This window comes from Dromiciops gliroides, chromosome 1, assembly GCF_019393635.1.
Source record: "Dromiciops gliroides isolate mDroGli1 chromosome 1, mDroGli1.pri, whole genome shotgun sequence".
NCBI classification, from domain to species: Eukaryota; Metazoa; Chordata; class Mammalia; order Microbiotheria; family Microbiotheriidae; genus Dromiciops; species Dromiciops gliroides.
In genome coordinates, this window is record NC_057861.1 from 755,692,994 (window position 1) to 755,709,197 (window position 16,204).

General features: G+C 40.2%; 1 protein-coding gene across 1 annotated transcript in view; it reads left to right on the forward strand.

The window, feature by feature from the left end:
- Window positions 1–16,204, forward strand: part of CDK13 (cyclin dependent kinase 13) — a 120,803-nt gene that overhangs the window by 37,007 nt on the left and 67,592 nt on the right. The window contains exons 4-6 of the mRNA XM_043978662.1: window positions 328–498; window positions 2,346–2,485; window positions 4,023–4,193. Of these exons, the coding sequence (XP_043834597.1) occupies window positions 328–498; window positions 2,346–2,485; window positions 4,023–4,193 (482 nt within the window). The remainder of the gene's footprint in view (window positions 1–327; window positions 499–2,345; window positions 2,486–4,022; window positions 4,194–16,204) is intronic.

The window sequence follows — 16,204 nt, forward strand, 5'->3', positions numbered from 1 at the left end:
GTTATGACTGTTTTAGTTTTAATGAAAAAAAATGTGTTTAGTATGGACAGAGTGAAGGAAAATGTGACAGTATTACCATACATTAGTCACTTTTTAAAGATTGTACATTTTAAACCGGAATGCTGTACTGTAGGACTCATGAACTTCAGTAGCTTGGTGGCAACTCCCTTTCCTTTTTACTTGGAGTGAGTTTGGGGCCCATGTAGGGGGGTGTCATCAGTGCCGTGAAAGGTCAGTAGTGGGAAGTGGGGGAGTCTTCCCTAGATGGCACTGGCCAAGGCAAATGAGTGTGAGTGTGTCATTCACCTGATGACCTTTCTTTTCTAGTTTGCGAGGGAACATTTCAGTGAAGGCGGTAAAAAAAGAAGTGGAGAAGAAGCTGCGTTGTCTGCTTGCGGACCTGCCTCTACCCCCTGAGCTCCCAGGAGGGGATGACGTCTCCACGAGCCCCGAGGAGAGGAAAGCCTCTGCCCCTGTGCACAGTAAGAGAAGGCCCAAGTACGTGCTGCCCGGCCCTGAGTCTTGCTTTCTGCCTGCTGTTCAAACTTGCCTCAAATATTTCTGCTTTATCTGGAAAACCTGAAACCTGAAATCGAATTTCAAAATTGGAAAACTAACCCCAAAACCCAACCCTCCACAAGAACCCTAGACCTTTTCTATTAGTAGCCTAACTTTTTAAATGCAATTTTCAGTGTATTGCAAAAATTAAAACTAAACTATCTTCATCATTACTTGGTGTAATCTGTCAGTTTCAATAAAAAAAAATCCAACAAGTATATGAATTGCTTCACCTGGAAGAGGTATTGGACTTGTTTGCTCGGAGGGAGAGAGCTAGGAGCAATGAGGGATAGTTGCTAAGGTATTTGATTATAGAAAAATGTCCTCATAATTAGAGTTCTCAAAAGGGGGAGTGGGCTGCCTTTGGATTTAGTGGGCTCCTGGAACCTCAGTGGCTTTCCAGGAAAGGCTAGGGGTAACTTGCTGGGAGCGTTGTTGGGTTGGAATTGATGCTTTCTGACTCTAAAATACTGTGATCTTTTTATCTTGTGAATTTCCTGTGGCTCTAGTAAATATAATTCTCTTTTATATATAGGATAGTCTAAACAAAGTAGAAACAATAAAGCCTAGAGGCAAGGGAAGGTGTTTGGTGAATTCTGAGATGCCACACAAAGTGAATTGTGGGAAAGCTGATACACTTCTTTGCTTTTAGTTTTTAATTATTTTCTTGCCTTTGATAGCTCCCATGTATCTCACTTTCCAACAAGAACTGGAATTTAAAATAGGTTTGAGTTTTATCCTAGTAGCTTCAATAAGTAACTGAAAGAAATCTTCTTGCAACTTAATTTGACCATCTTCAAACATACTGCCTTTTTCTCATGGTTTGCTTTCCACCAAGGGAATTTGTTACTTAGATGTAAGCTAAAAGAGTGAAACATTCCCTGTAGATTAACTGGAAAAGTGTGAGATACTCTTCAGCCCTACCATGGACTGGGTTATTAGCATAGGTTGGGGAGCCAGGATAGTTATAAAATTCTTCCTTATTTGGGTATTAATAGGTGATACTATTTTATTTGAATGGTTGTAGCTATTAAGACTAAGCATTTCATTTAGAGAATATAAATTTTTTTTCTGAAATATTCCTGTGTCTCATTGTGGGGGTACTAGAAAGAGTTTGTTGGGGAAAGTTAGGGAGTCTCAGAATCTGGGTTCACATCCCCTCTTCCACTTATTCCTAGTGTGACTGTCTTTCAGTCATTTGACTTTTCTGGGGCTCCGTTTCCTAATATTTAAATTAGGGGTGGGACCAGACAGTTTTTAAGGTCTCTTCCTGCTCTAAATCTGTGGTCCTGAGATCTGATCTTAGTGTAGGTAATGGATTTGGTTGAAATAAAGAATTGTGTATGATTCCTTGATTTTAGAGCTGAGTGCTGATATGTGCATTTGTTGATATAAATTCCTTTGGACATAACTCTATATTAGTCCCTAGAGCCCAATAGTTTACATTTAAAAATGCAAAGAGATGTGGTTGATGAGTGGAAAATGGGCCCTTTTATGTAATAGTGAAGGGCTGAATCAGTTGGGTTTTTTCCCCACAAATGTTGATTTCCTTGACTTTAGTGATCTGCCATTTTGGAAACGCATTCATGGAGTTTCTTCCATATTGTTCTTTCTTGGTTTATACACAGAATGAACAAATGCCTGGGTGATAAGACCCAAAACCCCATTGTCATTGTGAAGATGGGGGTGGGGGTGGGCTAAAAGGGAGGAATGGATTTTATTTTGGTGATTAGTACTTAAACTAGACTTGCTTGACTACATATAAACTTCAGAACTATATTTAATAGAATATGTGGGCCTCGCTATGGTGAAATAAAAGAAAAGGATATTGACTGGGGAAAGCGCTGCGTGGATAAATTTGATATCATTGGAATTATTGGAGAAGGCACCTATGGGCAAGTGTACAAAGCCAGGGATAAAGATACAGGTAAGAGCTCATTGAATATGGTGGTGTTGGGCTATGCCATGGGCTTGGCTTGGTTTCATCTTCTAAATATACAATTTTAGGAATTTTCGAGAATATGGTGGATGTAGAGAGAATAATTATGTCATAATCATGTAGGCTTCTTTTGCCACATTGTGATTCTTGATGGAATCAAGTTTTTTATTCTGATTTCTTCTGGTTTTTAAAGAGAATTTTACATGTTTAAAAAAATATCCTTTGTTAGCCATAATCATAAAATTAATTTAGCCTTAATGAAGGCAGGGTTTTTTTGTTTGTCTGTTTGGGTATCTTTTATTATTTAAAAACTTATAAGCAATTGTTTGATAGAGAAAGATTCGGAAAAAAGCTTACAAAGAATTCTTTTTATGTAGCCGATTTCATTGTAGCAAGTTCAGCAATGTACTTTTCCTATTGTTGGCAGTGGTCCAGCTCAGGAGAGTACTTAATGCCATGTGCAGAAACATTTTATTTACATAGTAACTTTATACAGTCTAGCCCGATGCAGGCTAGGTGTTTGGCAGGCAACCTTTAGGAATGTGGATGGGAACTTAGAAGCTAGCAAGAAATGTTTGGAGCATTAAAGGATAAGAGCAGGTTACATGGATAGAAGAAAGAGGGAACAAGAAAGTATAAATTCTGTTCTGTTCCCTCATCTTAGGCCATGACCACTGAAAGGTCAACAATTAAATTAATAACAATTCATGTTAATAATGATTCCCTGGATTCATTAGTAGTCAAGGAAGCATGACATTGATTTAAGATGATTAAAATAAAATACATGAAGCAACTATACTCTAAATGAAATTGTTGTTATAACGGTATTTGTTACAACTTATAGAAGTGCATGGTTACAATTGTTTTACCTAAATTTTTATTATATAATAAAATATGTGATATAATATACAAATTTAAAAATATATATCTCAAAAGGATACAGGACTACAGTTCGCTTTGCGAATGCTTCCTTTTGACAAGCTATAAAAAAGAAAAGATCTTAACTATTACTTTTTTCTCTTGTCACACCATACAGTTACTTTACATCCTACGTGCCTCCACTTACTTGTTTAATACCAGTCAAAAAGTGATTCCATTCTCAGATTGGTGCAAGAGAATATAGACTAGTTGTTTTTAAAAAGTCACCAGTTAGGGGGCAGCTAGGTGGTGCAGTGGATAAAGCACCGACCCTGGATTCAGGAGGTCCTGAGTTCAAATCCTGCCTCAGACACTTGACGCTTACTAGCTGTGTGGCTCTGGGCAAGTCACTTAACCCTCTATTCCCCCCCAAATTCACCAGTTAAGAGTTGGGATTTTGGCTGTAGTTTTCTTGGATATAAATAATCTGGGTCTTATTTACATATAAATACAAATATGGGTATGCTGAATGAAAATATTTGACATTTATAGTGGGGGGAGCTTTAGGTAATAGGAATTAAAAATTGAACTAAAATTTAAAATTGAGAAAAATGACATCTGACTTGCCCAGTTGTGATGTAGTTTGATTTGTTTAATTTTGTTACAGGAGAAATGGTGGCCTTAAAAAAAGTCCGGCTAGATAATGAAAAGGAAGGCTTCCCCATCACAGCCATCCGAGAGATTAAGATCCTTCGGCAGCTTACCCACCAGAGTATTATCAACATGAAGGAAATTGTGACAGACAAAGAAGATGCTTTAGATTTTAAGAAGGACAAAGGTATGTGATGTTTATTTAGAATACTCGCTTTCTTTAGTGATAGCACCAGCTTGCAGATCTAGCTTGTTATTTGATTAGAAATACATTTTGGGGGAGATAATTGACCTTTTTGTAGTAAACAGTTAAATGAGAGCCTGTTAACCTAAAGAAAGCCCTTCATTTAGAAATTTAGTGAAATTGAATATGCTTCAGTACTTCAGTGGGTCACGAGCCATCCATGCCTTCTCATTGTGTGCCATTCTTATCCATGTCCTGCCATGAATCTTTCGTACCAGGTTCTAGAAAGCCTTCTTTGAGCTGTCTTACTATCTTATTGATACCAAGAGAGTCCCCATGCTGTCTTGTCTCCTCCCCTTCACTTTTCCTGTGGGCCTAGCCCGCTCTCTTTTCTGGTTATACATTGCCTTGAGAGAGGAGGTCTTTTATCCTTTTCCCATCTAAGCCAAAATCTGGAAGTATCCTGCATCCTCTTCACACTACGTCATTCTATTGCCCTTTAGGTCCTTTTGAGTCTTCTGGGATCATGGCGGTCTGTGATCTGTAGCATCCTTAGGATTTTATTTGTCTAAAAAGATGTTCCTTTTTGCAGTAGGGCTTCCTGCAGTCATTGAAAGCCCTGCTGAGTTTCCCCAAGGCACCGCAGTCTGCCCTTGTCCTCCTGCTGAGCTCTGGGGCACTGGGCTGCCTGGCCAGCTTCATGCCCCGAGCCGGGCTGTACGCCTTCTTCATCCGCTTGGTTTTCCTCTGTGATTTGCCGTCCCGTTTGAGTAGTTGTGGATGTCACTGAGCAGGCTTGTGGTGTTCGGAGCTCAATGTGTTCAGCACCGTGTCATCTGTAAGCGGCGTCTGGGCATTTCCTTAAGCGGATTAGTTCTCTTGAGTGGATTCTTTGTGCCAGCTAATTAAAGAGGCACAAACAGTGCATTTCATCTCTTCAGTCTTAGAACCTGCGTTTTTATATCTTGTCACCAGTTTGAACACATTTTAGGGAAGAAAAAGGCTGATGTCGGCAAGTCCTGGATAAAAGCAGATGTTTTATGATTAGTACCGTATATCTTAGTCTTACTGACCTTCAAAATTTTAAATAACGATGATAGCTCCCAAACCTGGAACTTTCTGGAAATGGGTATTGATCTGGAGTTCTGCTGGGTAGCTCTTCCTGGGTCTGGGTGATAAGCGGCAGAAACGACTGTTCTCAGGTCCTGCAGAACCAAGAGCCCAAGGCTGGGCTCCTTACTACTTTCCGTAGAACTTGTGTGTCTTTACGCACCAGAGCCTCTTTAGTGACACTATAGCTGCTGAGAATAAGATTGAGAAAAGAGGAGGGTGTTCAGAGCTCACAGTGCGGGGGAGTCATTGTGAGTGAAGAAATACCTGTTTGAAAGCACTCTCAAGTCAGAGTTTCATTGTCAGAGGAATGTTCCTAATAACCGGCCTGACATTCCAAAGCTCTCAGTGGGATAGGGGACACGGGGTGAAGTACAAAGTTATCATACAGATCGGTATGACAGAGAAACCAAAAAACTAGTTGTAAATTTAAAGAAAAGAGCTTTTCTTTCCTATTTATGAAAGTTGATAATAAATTATTATTGAAAACTCCCAAACTTTTGGAGGGCTTCCATTGTTTAGAGCTTGAAACCTCCAAAATCTTTCATTCGGAGCCCTTCCTCGCTTTGGTTCCCTTGTACTTTCTAACTAGAATCCTCAAACGTCAGAGACCACCCAGACCAGCCCCTTTGTCCCTGCCCCCCAGGACTGCTCCTTGGCTTCTTTTGGACCTGGTCTTCTGTCTCTCAGCATCCTCCAGGCGCTTCTTGGCTCAGCTGGATGGTGTTTCTCTAGGCCAGGCCTCTCCCGCTTTGCTCCCTGACCCCAAACTTGATTTGTGTATGTTTTCTATTGGCTTATCTGGCTGTCTCCAGGAGACTCCTTTCCCTGGTCGAGAGGGAAGAGTCTTGTCTATATTTGTCTTTGTATCCCTAGCCCTGAGCCCAGTGCTTGGTGCTCCAGCCATTGTTGTGAAATAGATGGCTTTAGTGACTTTCCCAGGGTCACACAGTCAGCTGCTGACACAGCCTTTGCTAAACCCGTAGCCAGGTTTTGTGTTTGCTGGTCTGGACCTGATAGGAGCCCAATACACGTGTTCTGAATATGACTTGTATTGGGCATTATAGGGTGAGGAGACAGAGATGGCACCAAGTGTGAGTTCAATCTTAACCCTAAAGGCCTAATCGCTAGGTATTGCCTGGTCCAAGTGCCTCACTCCCTCCAATGCCAGCTCCTTAGTGTTAAGTGAGAGAAGTCCCCAGGAATACAGGTACTATGACTGCCCTTTTTGCTTACGTGAGACTGGACTGCCCCTGCTGGGCCTCATCGCCTATCCGTTGGCTAGCAGATGCCCCAACTCTCTTTCCTGATTTCCTCTAATTCTGAGTTGCATGTTGCTTCTTAGGAGCAAAGCCTTAGCTAAACCCATTTTCCCTGCTAGCTCTTTCAGTGCTATCTTCCTTATGCATTGTAGCCCCTTTTCCCTGATGTCCCCTTCTGTTGTGTCCTTGGAGACTCATGGTGTGATAGCAAAGCCCTTTCCCTTAGTTCTCTTCCACAGGCTGACTCTGCATCTTAATGCATTCAGGGGGATTAGGTGAAACATATTGGTGACTCCATCACAGAATCCTGTCCCATTTCTGAGCTTTCTAACTTCTGTCTCTACTGCTAATTTAGGTGTTTGATACTTTACATAATTCTGAAATAGAAATTTAAGGCCTTAGAAACCAGTCTAATTTGTAACTGAGGAAACAGATTCAGAGATTCAAGCTCCCTTCTATGATGTCAACCTTGAGTTGGCCCCTGAAGAATGGGGTATAGGATCTAAAAGCATGATCTAAACTGTGGGGCAGAGTGAGGAATGAAGACAGAATTTTTATTTTTTGACAGTATTTTTCTTAAGGGAAAAGTGGGGGAAAGTGGAGTGTGTGTTTTAAGGAGAATGGCAGCTTGGAGGGAGTTGTATGGCAAAGTAATGGCAGATAGAGTTGGAATAAGTGTGGTAGATTGGGGCCTGGTTATGTGTGGACTTTGGTGACGGGCTGACAGTTCAGAAATGCATCTTAGAGGGAGTGGGGAGCCACAGAAGGGTTTTGGGAAAGGTAAGTAGTCTGAGGAAAGCAGGAAAAGCATTGAGGAAAATTCTTGGGCTGGGGTGATAACAGGGGGACTGGAAGAGACATTCAAGGGACACGGTGGTAGAGTTTACAGAGTCATCCATTTGGGGGAGGCCTGGTTTGAAATCTTGTCCTCAGTACAAATGGGAGTGTGGGCAAGTGACTTAACTTCTCTGGAAAGGGGGGGTGACATTATGCACGGGGTCTCTTGTGGTCTCAGCAAATGTTTTACCAAACCTTGGATTGATTCTTAAGTATGGCACTGAAAGGACCCTTGGAAGTGATCGAGTCCAGTTTTCTCATTTGAAAGACAAGGGAAAATTGAAACCCAGAGAGGATCAGGGAGGTTTGCCTCAAGCCACACAAATAGTGAGTGGCAGAGCTAGGGTTTAAATGCAGCACTATTGCCACTGAGGCTCTCTCCCAACAAGAACAGGAGTGAGTCACGGCAGCTCACTTACTTGTACCATTATTATTGGACGGGGCTGCTTTTGGCTTCTTTATGCATCCCCAGTACTCAGCATAGTGCCCAACACAGAGCAGTCACTTCATCCATGTAGGTTTGGTTGAAATCAGCTACAGTAATAAGAATACAAAGAATATACAGTTGTTTTTTTCAGATGATAGGACAGTTTATTTATCATTCTTAGGTAAAACAAGAAAAAATGAGGTAATTTTAGCAAAGTAGCAGAAAAAAAATTCAATTTCCTAGTCATTAAGTTTTTTACATATCAATACTAAAAATCAAAGTGATAGCAAAATACTATTGAAAAGAGTAATTCGTTGTATTCATTATCAAAAGACTAACCTACACAATACACATGCAGAATTTATATAAAGATGACTGTAAAACACATTTTAGAAATAAAGGAAAAACTAGCGTTAGTATTTGCAGTTATAAAATATAGTAAAGGGCATACAATCCAAATTAATTGACAGATGTATTTTTTTGTATAGTTAACATAACTTAATCAATAACAGGTCATGCCAGAATAACCAGAATTCCTACTTTGACAGGACACTAAACTGGTAGATCCAGATGGACTTCGCTTAGATTTAAGTTTTATAAATCATTCTAATAGAAATATTTACAAATTAAAAAAAAATTAAACATTTGGGGGCAGCTAGGTGGCATAGTGGATAAAGCACCAGCCCTGGATCCAGGAGGACCAGAGTTCAGATCCGGCCTCAGACACTTGGCACTTAGGAGCTGTGTGACCCTGGGCAAGTCACTTAACCCTCATGGCCCCTCTCCCCCCCAATTAAACATTTGAACATTAAAACCATTCTCCTTCCTTTTCCTTTTGAAAAAGTGTCTTATTTTTATCTTTTGTTTTTATATCACACTTATTTCCTTTACATAATGAATTGTCCCTTGTAAAGTTTTTTTTTTTTAAATCAATTAAATAAAACAAAACTGTACTTATGGTATTTTACGATAGAGCCAACAGTCCATACCCATAGTCTTAACTCATGTAATGAAGGGAGAGAGATATATTTTCTCTTCTTTGCCTTCCTTTAAAAAAAAAAAGTTTTATTGATCTTTTGTTTTTGTTTTTGTACCGTTTTCATTTGCACTTATCTTCTTCCCCATCCCCTTTGCTAGAGAGCTGTCCTTAGTAGAGAAGAAAGAAGAAAGAGGGGGAAAATGCAGTTGGGCAAAACCAGCCAGCATCTCGTCTGACAGCCGTAACTTCTCACCTTCCCAAAAAGGAGGGAGGTGCATTTTTTGCCATTTCTTCTTTGGTGCCACAGTTGGTCATTAAAATAACATGGTGTTCAGTGTCCTTTTTGTTTTTCTTTCATGAACATGTCATCATGTGCAGTTTTCCTGGTTCTGCTTACTTTACTCTCCATCAATCCAGATAAATCTTCCCATACTTCTCTGAATTCTTTGCATAATCCTGGTTTCTTGTGGCATAGTCATGTAGTTTCCCTGCTTAGCTCTCTTGTTTTTGTGAATTTTTATTTTTGCTATATCTGATAGTACAGTGACAACTTCAGCTTTTATGGAATTATCTTGCGCATAGAAAATTTGATTCCAGTCATTTTCTTTCTGTCATGTGTCTTTATGTTTTACATTTACTTTATTGGGTTTTGTTTTTTATATGCTTTGCCACTATTTCTTTTTTTAAAAAAAATTATAAAAGTATTTTGTTATTTTCCAGTTACACATAGAGATAGTTTTCAACATTTGTTTTTATAAGATTTCTAGTTTCAAATTTTTCTCCCTCCCCAAGACAGCAAGTAATCTGATATAGGTATTTTATATATATAACATTAAACATATTTCTGCATTAGTCATAAGAGAAGAATCAGAGCAAAAAGGAAAAACCTCAAAAAAGAAAAACAACAGCACCAAAAACAAAAGAAATAGTATGGTTCAATCAGCATTCATATTCCACAGTTCTTTTTTCTTCTGGATTTGGAGAGCCTTTTCCATCATGAGTCCTTTGGAACTATTTTGTACCATTGTATTGCTGAGAAGAATCCAGTCTATCACAGTTGATCAACACATAATGTTGATAATACTGTGTACAATGTTCTCCTGGTTCTGCTCATCTCACTCAGCATCAGTTCATTTTGCTACTATTTCTTAAAGATTGTTTAAAAACTATTCACGTTAATGGTTAGGCTTGTGTTTTCCTCTGTTAATTCTTTTATGTTGATTTTTTTTTTAAGTGAGTACTTTGTCCCTGACGCTATTTTTGCTTATGCTACTTTGACGCTTGTCTATTTCCAAAGCCCCCAGCTCTATTTACTTTCTCTGTCCCAAGTTCCTTTAATTTACTTATGTTGTTAACTTATATTTTCTTGCTTTTTAAAAATGTGGTTTTTCCCTTTTGCCTTTCTCCATTTAAGTTTGGCAGCCAAAAAAATTCATCCTCTATTTAAATTTTAATTCTTTTTTTTTTTCATTAGGTTTTCCTTTATTTGGTTATTTTCTTTTCTCTTCTCTTATCTGTTCTGAGTTGTTTTCTGTTTCATGTGCTATATGCTTACTTGTTCTTTATTTCTTATAGCCCTAGTTAGGGTAGAGTTTCTGAAGTAGACATTTTTAATTTTTGTCTATCCCATTTCTGTGTCATTGTAGCTCTTACTCTGTTCACCCCTTTCCCCCCCTTTCCTTACTCTTATAAATGTTAATTCATGGGGGATGCAGTGTCAAATGGAAACAGTATCATGTGATGAGAGTTGCTCACCATTCTTACCATGACAACTCTTGACTTACAATACTAGGTTATCCGATGTCTGGTTCTATCTGCTCTGCCACTCTGGGTGCTGGCTGCCTTTAGCCTCACATAGCTCTTCTCCTGTGGTTGGTCAGGTATTGGCAGGGAAGCCCCTTTTGGAAGGTGGTCTTCAAATCTATAGATTCCTCTCCCATGCTGCCAACCCCTGTAGAATGCACTATAAGATTCTTGTCTCTTAGCACAAACATACATCTCTACCTTTATGGGAATATTCTTTGATGGCACCCTTCTCTTTTCCCTTGTAGGACAAGACTTTTCTTTCTATTCTTCCCACCCCCAGCTCCCATCCCAGTCCTTCCTCTATATTGCTTTTATCACTGTCTCTTAATGGTGCCCCAGTGTTGATTAGAGATGAAAGAAATTATTAGCCTTTCATTGTTCACCTATGGATTTGGTGGGGATACCTCTCCATCTATCCTTTCACTTATCTCGGTAGGTGGTGCAGTGGATACAGCACTGGTCCTGGAGTCATTGAGAAGGCAAGAAACACTTGACATTTACGAGCTGTGTGACCCTGGGCAAGTCACGTAACCCTGATTGCCTCAAACATCTGGAGCCATCTCTAGTTGTTCTGCTATATAGTGGACCCAGATGGCTCTGTAGGAGAGAGTGAGGTTGATGACCTCGCACACAGCCCTCATTCACTTACATTCAATTCACTGCAAGTTACGGCATGTCCCTGATTTCATCGTCCTCCTTATGAATGAAGGACCACCACCACCACCACCACCACCACCACCACTCTGTTCTTCCTAGTCTTATCTCTCACTAAAGATTTATTAAAGGCACACTGGGCATGGGGGTATGAGTATTATTAACTTGAATCCAAGGAGTTCGCCTCTTCTCTCCCAATTTTTAAAATTCTCCTCAGATTTTTAGCTTTTTAGATTTTGATTATTCTTTTATACCTCAGTTTAAGCAATAGGATATAAACATAAGGAAATTGACTTCATTTCTTAGGCTTGACAGTTATACTTATTGATCTTTCTTTAATTTGAAAGTCAGATATTCTGCTTTTGTCTTTCTTTTTTTGTAGGAATGCCTCAAATGTGTTTGTTGCTGAGGGGCCACCTTTTTATTGTCTCAGTTTAAAAATAAATGTTATCTTGGGTTGAGCTTGAGATCCTGTGGTTTTTTTGTAGTATATACTATTATATTCTGTTCTCTTTGATTACTTGAGACTATTCTCTTGACTGCTTAAAAAGTGTTATTTTTCAAATTGTACAGTATAACCAGTATAAATGTGTTTTTTTCTCTCCGGTGGTAATTGAAAAAGTAATTTGTCTATATTCAAATATTCTGGGCAGTTCACTTGTAATATTTCTTGCTATATTGTATTCGAATTTTTTGATGTATCATGTTTGTCTGGGAGATCTTGAAGTTATATCAGTATATCCTGTTATCAAAGGAAGTGGCTTTGACTTCTGTAGAATTAATGTGCTCTTTTAACATAATTGCCTTCTTCTCTTTTTGCCAAATTATCTTCCACTTCTTGATTTTTCTGTCTAAAATCTGTCATTTGCACCTTTCATATCTTATTTCTTCGGTGAAAAGTCCATTCTACCCATTAAGTTCCAATTTCCCCCCAAATGATGTGAAGGGTTCTCTTCTCCCCCCCCCCCTTCTGTCAGAAGTTCTTATATCTGATATTATTTCATTCCTAACTGTCTTTTAACCTTATTTCTTGTTTGAAGCCTTCTGGATTTCTTGCTCCCTAATCTCTGGAATGTCCCCAAACTCTGATGGAGCATTATAGTTCATCGTTTTTTGTGTTTTAATCTTTGTTCAGAGTGTTCAGGCCTTCCTTGGAGCTCTTCTTTCCATCTTTATGAACTCCTTTGTTTTCCTTTTTGTGAGTAGTGTTTTTGCTCATAGGTTCTCTCATGACTTTTTGCTTTTTTTCAGCCTTATTCTTGCATTTCTAGTTGCTTGGCTTTGATTTCCCACCACTTGCTTTCCCCCTTTTTATAGACTCGGCCTTTTCCAGTAGGAGATGGAGAAGCCTAGCCTGAGTCTTTAACCAGAGTCAACCTGGTGGGGAGAGTGCTGGCTCTAGGTGGGTTTTTAGACCCCTTTTCCTTAGGCAGAAGCGCTTTCCCTTCTTTTCCTTCATATGGCTGCACAGAACCAGCAGATGCTGCCTTTTTGTGGGGTCTGGGGTGGCACTCAGGGTGAAGTGACTTGAATTTGAAAGCAGGTCTGGTGCTCTACCCGCTGTGCTACCTAGCCACCCTGTAGTGCCTTTTAAGGGATGATTTGGATTAGAGACTGAGTCATTGCCCTGGGGACGAGGGGATGAGGGGAGGGAGAAGGGGAGGGAGGACAAGAGGGCAGGAATAAAACCACAAGCCTTCAAGGTTGCTTGTAGGGAAGGAAGGATAGGAAACTCTACTAGGTCGATGCCTTAAAGAATGTTTTGTTTTACTTTGGTATTTTTTTTTTTAGTGAGATTTTAGTGAGGCAATTGGGGTTAAGTGACTTGCCCAGGGTCACACAGCTAGTAAGTGTTAAGTGTCTGAGGCCGGATTTGAACTCAGGTACTCCTGACTCCAGGGCGGGTGCTCTATCCACTGCGCCATCTAGCTGCCCTATTTTTACTCTTATCTTGAGCTTTTCACTTTAGTTAACACTGACTGGTCCATAATTCTCCGGGGGGAGGTTTTGAGGTTCAAGAAATTTTGAGAAAACAACTAAAGCATATTATTGAGCACAGCTTTCCATTGACTTAAATTTGGGCAAATGATTTCATAATCTCATGCCCTTCTTGTGGGTTAGTTGATAGTACAGTTAGGTGGCTTTATGGCCCTCTCTAAAGGGTGGTCGTCGATGGCTTGATGTCCTCTTGGCAGGGTATCTCCGATGGCATTTCCTGATGGTCCGTGCTTTAGTGTCTGTATACAGGTAAAGTCACAGATGGCGTGACCAACAGGCTGGAAGACAACTAGAATTTCCAAAGGCTCTGACAGGCTAGAATGGTAGACTGAACCCACTAAGATTACATTTCACAGGCTTTATTGTCAAGCCTTGCTTTTAAAGCTGGGGATAGGCATCTAGTCCAATACTTGTATTTACAAGTGAGGACAGTGAGGGTCAAAGTAATTAGTTAAGAGACATACTTGGCCTTTCAGATGCCTTGCAGCTTTTTCGAGATAGAAGTATTCCAAGATATCACCTGACAACTTTCATTATGAAGAAGAGGTGGCCCTTTTGTTTCTTGGAGAAGCCTGGGGTGATTAAAAGTAATCTGTGGTTTTCTAAAAGACATTCTTGTCAGCCCTTTCCCCCTCTAATTCTGGGTCTGGTTCCTTGTCCATCAGCAGTGTCTATCAGAGATACATGGGCTGAAAGACCAGCTTTATGGGTTATCCATCCAAGTTACTTGGGTTTAAAAAATCAGTTTTAGTTACTGGTTGGGAAGACACTGCCAGATTGCAGTTTGTCTAAGAAAGAGGTGAGGGTCTAGTGGCATTACGTGTCCCGTATCTGTCATCAGTTTGATATCACTGCTGAGAAAATGAAGGTGAAAAGGCCAGGTTGCATTGCTTGAAGCATCGCTTCCCTGAATAAGCAGGTGAAGGTTCTGCTGTCATCTCCCCTGCTCTGGGACTTCTGTGGTATTGTGTACCATTTCAGGGGACATGCTTTAGGAAGCACATCAGTAAGCTGTCTAGTATCTAGAGAAAGGCAACTAGGATGCTAAAAGACCCTAAAGTAAACACCATGTGATCATTGGTTGAAGGAACTCTGAGGATGGTTAACCTAGAGAGGACACAGGGAGAACATGCCACATGTCTTAGAAGTATTTAAGTAACTGTGATGTGGAAGAATGATTTATCTTGTTTTCTTTGTTAAAAATTGCAAAAGTGAAATAGGCATGTTGTCTTGGAAAAACCAAAAACGCAGCTAACCCGGTGAGTTGAAAGTGAACTGGAAATACCTGATGGTGGAAGCACATTCTCCTTGATGAGGCTCTTCAAGTAATTGCTGCATGGCCATTTGTTGGCTGTGTTATGGAAGAAATTTCTTTTTGAGTTTGGGTTAAACTATTTGACTGCCAAGGTCTCTGTCATTCTGAGATTTTTCTCTTAGACATCTAAAATTGGTCAAGATAATTGGGCAGGGGCAGCTAGGTGGTGCAGTGGATAGAACACCGGCCCTGGATTCAGGAGGACCTGAGTTCAAATCAGGCCTCACACACTTGACACTTACTAGTGTGACCCTGGGCAAGTCACTTAACCCCAATTGCCTCACCAAAAAAAAAAAAAAAGATAATTGGGCAATAAAAATCTCGGATGGCATGCCAGTCAGATGATCAGTGTGCATTTTATTGATCATTGATTAAATGCTAGGCACTAGGACTACAAGGAAAGGCAAAAACCTGTCCCAGCCCTAGGGGAGCTCCTAGTTTAATAAAGGAGACAACATGTAAATCTCCAGGTACAAGATCTGTAAGTAGAAAATTAAGGTCATGCAAAGGGAGCAAGGATTGGTAGCTGGGAGTTCTGGGAAGGACAGAAGATAAGATCAGAGCTGACTCATGAAGGTAGCCAGGAAGATCAGGAGCTGGTGGGGAGAATACAGAACATTTTAGGCATGGGAGGCTTCCATTGCAAAGACATGGAGAGAGAAGGTAAAATGTCATATTTGAGGATTTGAATTATTAGGTGTGTGTATTGAAGGTGTGATAAGACTAAAAAGGTAAAAAGTCTAGGTTATGAAGATCTTTAAATGTTAAACAGAGGTTTTAAATTTGATCTTGGAGGTAATAGGGAGCCACTGGAGGTCCTTAGGTGGGAGGGTGACATGGTCAGACCTGTGTTTAAGAAATAGAACTTTAGCAACTAAGTGAAAGTTGACTTGGAGTGAGAGAGACTTCAGAAGGAAGACCACTTAGAACTATCTATTGTCAGTTGTAATTTTTTTTTTTTAAGTGAGGCAATTGGGGGGTTAAGTGACTTGCCCAGGGTCACACAGCTAGTAAGTGTTAAGTGTCTGAGGCCGGATTTGAACCCAGGTAATCCTGACTCCAGGGCCGGTGCTCTATCCACTGCGCCATCTAGCTGCCCCTGTAATTTTTTTGTAGGAAGAAGGGATTTGACAATTCACTTGGAAGATAATTATGACCTTAGCTTTGGACATAGTGAGTTCCAGGTGGTGGTAGACATCTAAGTGGAAATTTAAATGAAAGATCTATTGCTCAGCCAGAGAAAGGAATGTGTGCTGAATATTCAAATGGAGGGATAAGTGGAGGAAGAAAAGTCAAGAAGATTTGGAAAGAGTGGTTCTGAAGGTCATGTGCGTTGTGTTTAGGAAACAAAAGTAGATACTTCTTGGGGGTGTCACCTGTTTCATTTGCCAGAGAGGCAAGGATCAAGTCTTGCAGGCTTTTTAAGGCTTCTGTGGCCTTTGACAGGGCTCTCTTCAAATAAGGCAAAAAAAATTTTTTTTTTTGAATTTTTTTTGTGGGGCAGTGAGGGTTAAGTGACTTGCCCAGGGTCACACAGCTAGTAAGTGTCAAGTGTTTGAGGCTGGATTTGAACTCAGGTCCTCCTGAATCCAGGGCTGGTGCTTTATCCACAGTGCTGCCTCCTCA